This window comes from Lygodium microphyllum, chromosome 24 (genome assembly GCF_053477565.2).
Source record: "Lygodium microphyllum isolate KBCC chromosome 24, Lygodium_microphyllum_v1.1.10, whole genome shotgun sequence".
NCBI lineage: Eukaryota > Viridiplantae > Streptophyta > Polypodiopsida > Schizaeales > Lygodiaceae > Lygodium > Lygodium microphyllum.
The window spans coordinates 118174844-118186253 of record NC_141158.1 but is presented as its reverse complement, the minus strand read 5'-3'; the positions used below and the strand labels follow the sequence as shown (position 1 = coordinate 118186253).

The following is an 11410-nucleotide window of genomic DNA, read 5'->3' as shown; positions in this document are numbered from 1 at the left end:
AAGCAGTCATGTATGTTCATTCAGTGGAACTCTTGTTAGCAGAAAGCTTTAAGACTTATCATCAACAGACGTTGTGGTATAGAGGACATGCTTGTCATCTGCCTTTGAAGGATAATGCTTTAGAACCTCATCGTTTACGATGTATATTTTATAAGTCTAATATCCAACCATTGCACACTCAATAATTGTTGAGCTATATTGGTGATCGTCCATTGTTTAATGATTTCTTTTTCCAGGCTCTTAATTTTTGTTGTTCTATTTATCAGTTGGATCCTACTGATCTTCTTTCCTATTCTCTTATGTCATATCGCTTTCCTTTATATGTTTCTCTTCTTTCTTCTAGTTTTGATACTATTCCTCATTTATCCTTTACTCCTTTTGGATCCCCTTATATTCATGTTTTTACTCTTTGTCCTTTTATTATTGATCCTACATCGTCTCCTACCCCTCCTCTTATAGTTCCTCCTATTCCTTCTGTTTTCTCAGCGGAATCCCTTTAAATGTTTTTGATGAATTCTCTGTCTTTTCCAACTTCCTTATCCCTTCACTTACCTTCATTTTATGATTTGTCTTATCCACCTTTGCAATGTTCTCCTCTTATTCCATTACCATCTCCATATAATTATATTAACCTTCCTCCCCAATCAGTGCTAGATACACCTGGATATGACTGTGACATTCTTCATCGAAGGTAATGGACGTTGCATGAGTCTTTGACAGGACCGCAGTGTTTAATTGGCCTCTTATTCCTGGGTCCTGGGAGATGTTTTCTACATGTTTGACTTCTTATCTTCATTTGGCTCAGGTGCATGTTCAATCTGAGGATACTTCTGTACGCCTTGCTGCTCACTTTTGTTAGTATCTTGCTTTTATGCATCAACTGTCTCATTTGAATACTTGGAAGAGTATCCCACAATTGATCATAAATCCAAATGTGGATGTGACTGTTGCTCAAATGAATGTCTTATATTGCTTTGCACAGGCTTTCCCTACTAGGTTCCTTATCTTACTAGAAAGGATGTGTTGTTTACAGTTCCTATAGAATGTACCTGAGTATTTTGTAGATGAGAATAAAGCTATGAAGCGTCTCAAGCTTAGCATGCAGTTTAAAAAGAAATATATTTATCCTACTTCGAAATGAAGCCTTTTCTTGGTTGTATTATCTTTTCTTAATGGAAATTTTCTTTCTTTTCTCTCCATTTTTTGGGGGGCATGTGCCATTTAGACTACCCAGTATTATGTTTGTATAAGTTTTGTGATGTATGTGGCATGGTATTTTATCCTCTTACATGGAGTTGAAGATGAAGATGGACTTGATTGAGAAGCTAATGGATGGTGGTTCGTGATTCTATCTAATTGATGGACGGAAGAACCTCTTATATCATTTACAAATTTGTTAAGATTTTCTATTGTTTATAAGATATCTTAATTGATAAAGGGTTTTCCTTTAGTTGTATTCTTTATTAGGTGTAGGTTATAAGTTGCGTTCATGGTTGGCTAGTTCATTGAAGTTGCTAAGGAAGATCAAATTGAGCTCTTTGATGAACTTGTATTCCCTTTTTTTAAAGGTCGCGAGGAAGCTCCCTTATTAAGTGTGGGGATATGTTGTATGCTGAAATGACTTGGTTTTTGGGATATTTTTGTTGTTTTTGAGGGTTGAATGGTTGATTTTTGATGGATTTTGAATGATGTTTAGTTAATTTAGAAGTGTTTGAGAGTGTTTTGGATAAGGTTGATTTATTTTGGAAGCTCATTATGTTTTTCAGTAGAGATATGAGGCTCTGTGATGTTCTGTTATGTTCTGATGAGGTCCTAATTAGGTATGATAGCTTTTGTTTTGTTCTATTTTTCTTCTATATAGAAGGATGAGTAATGATTGATGAAGTTTGGAGGTATTCACTTTCAGTGTCTGTAGTTGCTCTGTAATCACATCCATCAACTCCTTTTTGATATTTGCAACTGAGTTGGATAAGTAATCCTTCAAGCTTTCTCCTCCTGAGGCACTAGCAGTAGGGTTTTGAGGAGTCTCTGTAATCACTGCATAAACAGGTTGGGCTAGATCTCATTGAATGGTTTTTGATAGTTTGGAATGGTTTTAGTATGATTTATGAGATTCTAATGATTTCTGTTGACCTTATGTAGCCCTTTATTGAGCTTCTGTAGAGCCTTTGTTCCTGTTCCTGTTCAGTTTTGTATGCCTCCATAAGTGTTCTATGAAATGTATGTGTGACTTTGGGAAAGTTTTCTAGCCTTGGAAAGAGGTGAATGTAAGTTCAAAAGAGCTCGAGAAAGTGGAAGGAGCAACTGCTGAAGACTCAAGAGAAGACTGGAGTGAAGTGACAATGATGAGATGTGAAGAGTCACTGTAGTGGATCTGGTGACCTTTCATATCGGCCACACCTCTTGGAAGAGGTATCCATGACCAAAGAATGGTTATTGTTAGTGATTATTTAGTATTGTAGTGAGGAGATGATATACTATTGATGGAGAGAGAGAGAGAGAGAGAGAGAGAGAGAGAGAGAGAGAGAGAGAGAGAGAGAGAGAGAGAGAGAGAGAGAGAGAGAGAGAGAGAGAGAGAGATAACTAATTCTATACCGAACAATGTATATATCTATGAGAGATTGTGAGAGAAAACTACAAAATCTTTGAAGATGAATCATATGTGATATCTTTCCATTCAAAGTGGAGTATTCTTTTGTGTTTTCAATGTCTATCAAATAATTCTATGAAGAATATGAAGAGAATGATAGATTTTGTTAAAGTTAAAGCCGTATGCGAATTGTTTTTATGAAGCTGCGTGAAGATTTCCTGTTCCTGGTGTTATTTTCTTTTATTGAGATCATATAAAAGATGAAAAAGATGGTTGTTGATATTACAATATAGATTTTCTTGCAGTAGAAACCCTATTTCCTTGGTGTTCCTTTTGGGGCTCCAATTGCACTTGCCCATGTTATGTGAAAGGTAGGTAGTTCTTTAAGCTAACTTAACAATGTTTTTCCTGGTGCATTTTTTTCTAATGCAATGACGTTATCATTAATTTCCAAGTGCAGGACGAGTATGATATGGTAGTGTGACCAATCGAATAGAAACGCACACAGCTCTCCAACTTTGAGTTTAGAACCAAGTGGGGTGAGACGTACTGTGGTAGGAATGAAAAGCTCATCAATAAAACTCGATGTTTGCTAAGAGTTGCAGACCCCAATCTCTTGGAGAGAAGTGGCATTAGTAAGTTGCTACCTCTTTGTACCTACCATTTATATGTACTCAAACTACATTGGTCTAGAGTAACAATGTTTTTGTCAATGCAGAATTGCCTCATGCTTTGGAGTGGGGCTCCAAGATGGGGAGGTGTATTGAATGAGGAGAGAGTATACACATTGGTATCCTTAAAGCTAAAAGAGGCAGATCTCATAAGGATATTGAAGGCCATGGAGAATTCTGACAAGAAAATTTGAATGTTGATGGGCATGCTTGAATGTAGGTTATTCTTGTTCGTCTAAATTATGTGCATCATAAGTCTAAGAAATTGTATCAAATGACATAATTGATACCATTGAAGAGCAGATTGCAATGGAAGGTGCCATTGAGGAGGTCCGTGTCATTGGCATGATACAAAAGGATGCAACAAGTTCATCTAGATTTTATGGTGGAGAGTGTTACCTTACACACCGCTACAAAGAGATGTACGACAATGATGAGAAGCAATGAGGCATCACATTGAATTGACACATGTATTATAGAGCACCAAGATGGTAAGCTTACTTTTGCACAAAACTCATGATGTGAAGGCACGTAATTCTTGTTCATCACCAAAGTAATAACAAGATTGTTTTTAATCATCCAAAGGGTGGAAGAACTGAGTGTCTTGGATTTAAGGTCACATCAGATGTGGCTTGTGTGCAGAGAGGTAAAGAAATGATGCTTGTGAATTCCACACATGTTGTGATTGAATGATGTCAGAGCGTTAAAATATTCTATCATTATATGATGTTAATAGTGATGTGTGTCCCTATGTAGGGAAGGAAAGAATGAAAGAACACGGACAAACAGTGCCAGGGGACGTGGCAGCTATCGGTAAACAAGCGTGACTCGTGGTTTTTTTTTCCCCACAATACAATGCTAATAAGAATGTTTTGTATTTTTAGAGAGGGGAATACAATTTTTTATTATCAACCTATAATGTCGGAGGATGTGCTAGCCACAGACACTAGTGATGTGCCTCAACAATACTATCTACAATAACGTTTTGAAGGAAGAATATGTTGCTATTTGTGAATTCATTGTGTAGAGGACCACACTGAAAGCCACATGGAAGTTCCCTTGCAAGACATCATCTCCCACAAAGCTATAATGGTGCAAGATGTGCCAACCACACACACAGGTAAACAAACGTGTATTAAGAATATTAACTATTGTAACATTCAATGAGAAGAACATATTACTAATCGAGGAGTCAATGTGCAAAGGTCCACACTATAAGCCCCATGGAAGACCCCTTACAAGTCACTGTCTCCCATACCACTATGATGGTAAAGATGGAATGGCGTATTATTATGTGTGTTCCATTTGAGACAAGAAATGCGTTGTGAAATGATTAGCCAAGTGAGGCATTCTCTCAATTGGTAGAGGCATTGGAAGAGGTCAACCAACACAAGATGGTCGAGGCTGATGAAGAAACCACAAACACAACATGAAATATCATGGTAGTTCGTCTCCCTGAAGATAGTGCCATGCATGGATTGGGGGATGGAATTCCATCATGGACCTTCTATACTCAGGCAGAGTCTATCGATGCCATGTATCTGGCTGATCATGTTCTCAAGGACGCAGGGATGTTACTTTTCCTTGCCACAACACACTCCATGGTAGAGCTTGTCGAGTAAGTTGTTGTGGAGGATAGACATCGACGACGGATGGAGTCAAGGCAAAAGTGTTGGGCCATGGTCTCAAAGCCCAATTGGGGAAGGGGGGGGGGGGGGTCACTCAGTTTCTCTAGTAACTATTTCTCCTTAGGGAGTGGCTGCTTGCATTACTAAAAGTCCCATGATATCTCTCTAGTTAGAGGTTTTTTCTTAAAAAATGAGAACTGCATCTAGTTCAGTTCTTTGCCTAAGGCCTACACACACACACACACACACACACACACACACACACACACACACACACACACACACACACACACACACACACACACACACACACACACACACACACACACACACACACACACACACACACACACACACACACACACACACACACACACACACACACACACATACATTCTTCTATATTGCTAATCCATATTCTTGGATGTGTGCCACTTTTGCACTATTATTTAGCTTCTATAAACAGTTATTGTTCTAAACTCCTCAAGCTCTGGCTAACCCCCCTCGGATTATCCCAATGGACATGAACAAGATAAACCTATTTCATGTTGGTGACATGGATATCAACAGGATATTGCTGTAGACACTTGCAACGTAAGATTGATTATTTAGTCCTTACAACTAATCTTCTTATTTGGCTTGTAGGTAACAGGTGGTACCCTTCCTTCGTGAACAATTTTTCCTTGTTATGACTTATACATTCCTCAAAACTGCAGGTTGTAATATTACTAGATTTCACTTATTATACATTGATAATGGAACTTTCCATTTATTCTAACTTATTACTTTGGCCAAGTTATTGTCAATGCATTAGCTTTGTAGCTTTGCTATGTTGAAACACCCACCTCTCCAAACTACTCTACTTTTAGTCCTTGAATATAACCCTTATTTTTTTGTTGATGTGTGTGGAGTTTAAAGAGCCAAAATTTTTATGTCACTCTATGGAGTCTCTTACCTTATTACCAAAAAATATTTTAGACATATTTCCACTATAATTCCTACATTGGGGGATTACGACAATATCATGAGCTTTTGCTTGGGAGGCAATGCACACCTAGTTAGGTGTTGTTGGAGGTGGGTGGCTATTGGGGAGGAAACAAAGAAAAACAACCCCTTTGGTCGGCTTCCCCATGGCTCCAGACCACACGAAACTAGGTATGCAATCTCTCCCTTGGCAAAATGTTAGAACACTCAAGAAAAAAACACGGGGAAAAATGTCCACTTTCCAACGTGAGAAAATGCTAGAAAATCTTATTGTGCAGCACGGCTTCGAGAAATAAATTTTGAGGAAGAGGAAACAAATCCTTTTCATTATCATCTCAGAAGGAAGTATCCCCCATTGAGACGATATCTTATATAAATATTTAACAAATATAACTATATTTTGAAAAATTTGAAGAGGATTTGTTTCCTTCTTCCTAAGAATTGAGAAGAATTTTTGTCAAGGTGAACAAGTTCTAGGTTGAAGCAAATCCTTCTTTTCCCGAACCTTGCAGCCCAAATTTCGAGACGGGGAAGATCTCCCGCCCAGAAGTGTCCGCCACCCGCAAAAATTGGGCCCAATGGCCTTTTGACACGTAGGGCAGTGGACGCTTCTTTTTCCACCCTGCGTTCGTCCACAGCCCGGTGTGCAACTGGCCTCAGTTCGATTCCTAGGGACAATGGCGTCAATTGATCGGACCGGGTCCGGTGGCGCCTTACAACTGCAAAAAAACCATTGAAACAAAAGTGCCATTCACGTAAAGATATTTTGTTGGGCCTAGAACCTATTCTACCTAAGGAGAGTTTCCTCATCTCTCGCTCTCTGTCTCTCTCTCGGTAGAGGAGGAGGACTATGCAGTGTGTTCCCGCGGCGACTCGATCATGGGCCGCCAGCCATGGCCTCCTGCTCGCGCGCAGGGGCGGTGCTCTTGCCATTAGCCCTTCGCTGCGGCAGCAGCCTCACCTCCTGGCCTTCTTGCTGTTCAATGATCGAAAGCCTAGGCCGTACCCTCGCCTCTTCGCCAGCATTCCAGAGTCTTACAGCTCCAGCAGTGGCGGCGGCGGTAGCAGCGGCGGCAGTGGTGCTGCCGGCAGCAGTGAAGAGCTTGTCACCATCGGGCCTCGCATGCCGGCCGAGCTCGAGCCCCGGCCCAAGCCGACAACCGCGCATGATTCCGTTGCACTATGTGAGAGCCTACCTTCTCTGTTTGTTTGTTTGTTTCTTCATGGCTTCTTCTTCTTCTTCTTCTTACATCTAGGTGTTTTTTTTGAGGAAATTTTCAAAGAAAAACTGTACACGATGGCTTGCAGTACAGTCCTCTGTTTAGTCAGCTTAAGATGAAATGAGAATTTCTGCACTTTTATGCAGCTGATGATAGATCTGAACCAGACTTTTTAAGATCGAGGAACTGTAATGTATCCATATTGATATTGCTGGTTCAGTTTAAGAAGAAAGAAGAGAATCTTTGCATGTTTATGCAACTGATGAGATCCTTAGACCAGGCTTCTTCAAATTAAGGAGGAAATGTAGCATGTGCAGATTGGCAGTGCCTGCTCATTGTATGTGCCTAGCGGTTTTGCTGTGATCATTGATCAGTGTGACTGAGGTTTAATGTCAAGTGAAATGCAAAGATTGGAAAGAAAACTTAAATCCTTCAAATAAAAGGTTTAAGAGTTGATACCATCGACTCCAGTCTTAGTTATAATTTGGTGAAATGTGGTTCAAAGCGTTGGGAAAAACACTGCGAATACTCAAGTGGAAGGTTTTTTATCCAGCTCTTGGAAATGGTTGAACGAACATTGTTCATTGGCTCAGAGAAAGGAAATATTCATTGTCATGATAGGAGAAATAAGGTGTTCTCTGCATGTTTATGCAGCTGACTAGACATTTGAAGTGGGAACTTTTACAGGTCACTTATGGAAATTTGCTTAGTTTCTGAGAAGAATTGTAATCAGAATTCTTTAAACTCAACAGGAACTATAACATTTGCAGATTGTTTCTAATTACTAGTTTTCCTATGAGCATTGATATGTGGAGCAGAAATCTTCTGGATTGTTATCCATGGATCAAAGTGGAATCCTCTCCATCCTCTTTCCAGGTGTATCCCTACGAGGACTCTTTGAGTCATCAGTTTGATGTGGTTCAAAGCGTTGGGAAAAACATTGCGAATACTCAAGTGGAAGGTTTTTTATCCAGCTCTTGGAAATGGTTGAACGAACATTGTTCATTGGCTTAGAGAAAGGAAATATTCATTGTCATGATAGGAGAAATAAGGTGTTCTCTGCATGTTTATGCAGCTGACTAGACATTTAAAGTGGGAACTTGTACAGGTCACTTTGGAAATTTGCTTAGTTTCTGAGAAGAATTGTAATCAGAATTCTTTAAACTCAATAGGATCTATAACATTTACAGATTATTGTCTAATTACTAGTTTTCCTACAAGCATTGATATGTGGGGCAGAAATCTTCTGGATTGTTATCCATGGATCAAAGAGGAATCCTCTCCATCCTCTTTCCAGGTGTATCCCTACAAGGACTCTTTGGGTCATTAGTTTGATATACATGTTTTTCCCCTGCCTTTGAAGATCCCACTGACCGAGGTAGAATGAGAGGATGGAGAAAAATCTGTTGCTGGTTCTTTGACTGTGGTACCCCTATGAAGAAGTCTTGTTAAATCTATTGAAACTCTTTGTTTCAAGTCTCTCGGGTTCAAGCAATGCACAAGGATTGCTACAGCTTCTAACATGGGCAGTATATTGTTTGTGCAAATATATGCTGAGTTTTCAGACCAAACATGATCTTTTATTTTAGTGAAGAACAAGTTTAAACAATAATATTCTTTTAGTGGGTTACATGCTCATGTGCAAAGCAAAAATAGTTGGTGTCTGGACCTCAATATTTTCCTGTGCAAGTAATGGTTTCTTTTGGATTGACTTACAACAAAAACCATTATAGTCTTTAATAAAACCTGCACCTGGATTGTGTTTTACACTGGAAGGGAAATAATATGCTTTTTGCATGAGACTTCCACAATTCCCTGTTTTGTTATCTATTTAAATTTGGGGAACAAGAATAGCTATTGCACATGCAGATTGCTCAGGTGGCATAGACTGTTGAGACATTTAATGTGTTAGTATAGAGTGGTGCACAATGGGCACGAGTTGTGACCCCTCTAATTAACAAGATACATTTGCTCTTCTTTCTGTGATTAGTGTGTATGTAATTTCTAAAATCCTGTCCATGCATTTAAATGAATGCAGACGTTGAGAAGTTATGGCGAGATTTTTTTACAAACCCTTATATGTGGATGGACAACAGGTTAAGACGGGTGAGTCTGATTGGAGCTTTTGTAGACTTAAGAGTAATATTGGTATACCCGAATGTTGATTGCAGTCAAGCATGCATCTCATCCTAGGGGCCCTAAACTGTGCATTTCATTGTTACATGATGTGATGTGTGGCTTCACTGCAGTTATTTGGAAAGTGCAATGGGTGTACCATCTCCTCTTTAGGTTTAAGTTTTAGTCCATGTTTAATGGAGTGATTTACTGATTCCTGTAGAGGGATAAGAAGTATGCCGATTTTAAGCACAGAGCCACGAAGGAAGGGCTATGGATTACGGCCTCATTGAATCCCCCATGGGTGAGAGTAGAGCTTTCTTTGATGAGTCACTTTCGGCCTGTTCCATTCAATGATCCTATTTGGTCAGAGGGCGAGAATACTAAGAAGGGAGAGAGCAGGTAATGCAGTGGAAGTTTCAGAAACCTAACCTGGAAGCATTTCATTATCACGGTTTAACTGTGGGTTATGGTCCTAATTTCTTTTGTAGGCTGGCAGGAAGTTCCAGTACTCCATCTTCCACTGGAATGGGTCAAAGGCAAGTAACTGCTACATCTAGATCATCATATGCAACTTCAGGTCAGACTCGCTCAGAAGTGTGGCGCAAAAACGAAAATGTACATGCCACAACTCCCTCAGTAACTGACCCAAGGCAATGAACTTTGAGAGGACCTTGTTCTGGCAAAGAGCTCTGCTTCCTCATGTGACACTATTGTGTCTGTCCTGATTTTGCTATGCTCAGCTTATTCCATAGAGTAATCATGCTATTTGTCACCTGTTCTACTTAGCTGAGAATGCCATACCGAATAATGAGCAACATAGAAAAGTTGAGGGGAAGTTGATTTTATCTGGAAGTGGGTGAGCTAATTTTTGTACTGTGCTGCATTTGACGAGCTCAAAAGGTGCAATTGCAGGTGTCGCAGAATTTATACTCCTATAGAGTTGATTTTGAAGGCAAATCTTGTGGGATACCTCTAGTAAAATGTAGACTTTTTCTTGTAACTGGTAAAGTGATGCAAATCCTCTTCTCTGAGCCAAATGGGATTTGAGCTTAACCTGTTGTCTAATGAATGAGTGCAGATGTGCATGATAGTGGTCAAACGTCTGCACTTTTGTACCAGGTTTAGGTTTCATGTACATTGTGTTTTCTCTGTTTGCAAAGTCACTGACTTGCGGTTATTGAGTCTGAAAGCCCAAAGGTGCTGAATAAATTTCAATGTGTGTTTTACATTCTATATCTGTAACTCACTGTTGTATGGTGCTTGTGTTCACTGATTTTGTCACTTTCTTTGTGAAGAGATCACACCTATTTACTGGTGTGTTATCCTTGCACACATGTGGACAAGAGAGTGTACTGAAGCAGAGAGTGTACTGAAGCTTGTATAACAATGGAAGACTAATGAACTTGAGAAATCTCCCCTCCAAACAGAAACCAAGCTATGAAAATGTGCTTTTAAATGACTCTTATGCTTTAGTTGTGTTGAGATATCTTTGATTATATAAAGCGTTCTCGAACCTATGAGCTCATGTGTGATGCTGGTAGGGACCAGGAGAGTTGACCTGTTCATGGCATAGGATGTGGATTAAGGTAATATCTGATCATGGAATAGGATGTAGATTAAGGTAATATTTGATGGCATGTGGAGGTTGTCAATGTCAAGCTCATGTGGGTATAAGAATGGTAGATAGATTGGAGGAAATGTTAGAAAGTTGATGAAATGCTGCAAATTCTAGCTTTTAATTAACATAATGACATGCAACTTGGTGCATGCGAAGTGTGCAAATATGTGCCATGCCTTTACAAAATATGCATTCCCCCACATATTTAAATTGTTAGAATATGTGTTGCCTTTGCAAAATATGCAGATTTATATGAGAGAAGATGTTTATTTGGTATTTCATAAGCAAAGGATGCTTTACAATGTGTCCACTCGCCTTTTGAGAGGCCCAAGTGAATGAAGAAAACCTTTCTCACCCTCTTGCCACATCTCTGCAAGGGTTTTCCCTTAAACCTCAATTTCTCAACCGTCAATCCCTCCCTCCATGATATTCGATTTACCATCTTTTTTTTTGGGGGGGGGGGGGGGGGGGGGGGTCCAAACACATCCATCCATTCTCTGTATGGTGCAATGATAATTCTCGACCCTTCCACTTTTGTTTTATACACCCTTCTTTTTAATCTATTACTTAAAGCTCACAAC

The 11410-nt window shown here is 39.5% G+C and overlaps 1 protein-coding gene across 2 annotated transcripts; it reads left to right on the top strand.

The window, feature by feature from the left end:
- The first annotated feature begins 6635 nt into the window (after positions 1-6635).
- LOC148015563 (uncharacterized) lies at positions 6636-10344 on the top strand. 2 transcript variants are annotated; one of them, XM_087665564.1, is made up of 4 exons: positions 6636-7057; positions 9132-9199; positions 9432-9610; positions 9708-10344. In XM_087665564.1, the coding sequence occupies exons 1-4, from the start codon at positions 6724-6726 to the stop codon at positions 9766-9768; spliced, it is 642 nt and encodes a 213-aa protein (XP_087521690.1). In that variant the 5' UTR covers positions 6636-6723; the 3' UTR covers positions 9769-10344. The 2 variants fall into 2 exon arrangements, with proteins under 2 accessions (XP_087521690.1, XP_087521689.1); XM_087665563.1 differs by having other exon boundaries at positions 6641-7057; positions 9700-10344.
- The last annotated feature ends 1066 nt before the right edge of the window (positions 10345-11410 follow it).

Bases quoted from the DNA above. Each gene is read 5' to 3' on its own strand.
- LOC148015563 (XM_087665563.1), top strand. From the start codon at position 6,724: ATGCAGTGTGTTCCCGCGGCGACTCGATCATGGGCCGCCAGCCATGGC. The intron at 7,058-9,131 runs GTGAGAGCCTAC...AAATGAATGCAG, and splicing joins GCATGATTCCGTTGCACTAT to ACGTTGAGAAGTTATGGCGA. The intron at 9,611-9,699 runs GTAATGCAGTGG...TTTCTTTTGTAG, and splicing joins ACTAAGAAGGGAGAGAGCAG to GCTGGCAGGAAGTTCCAGTA.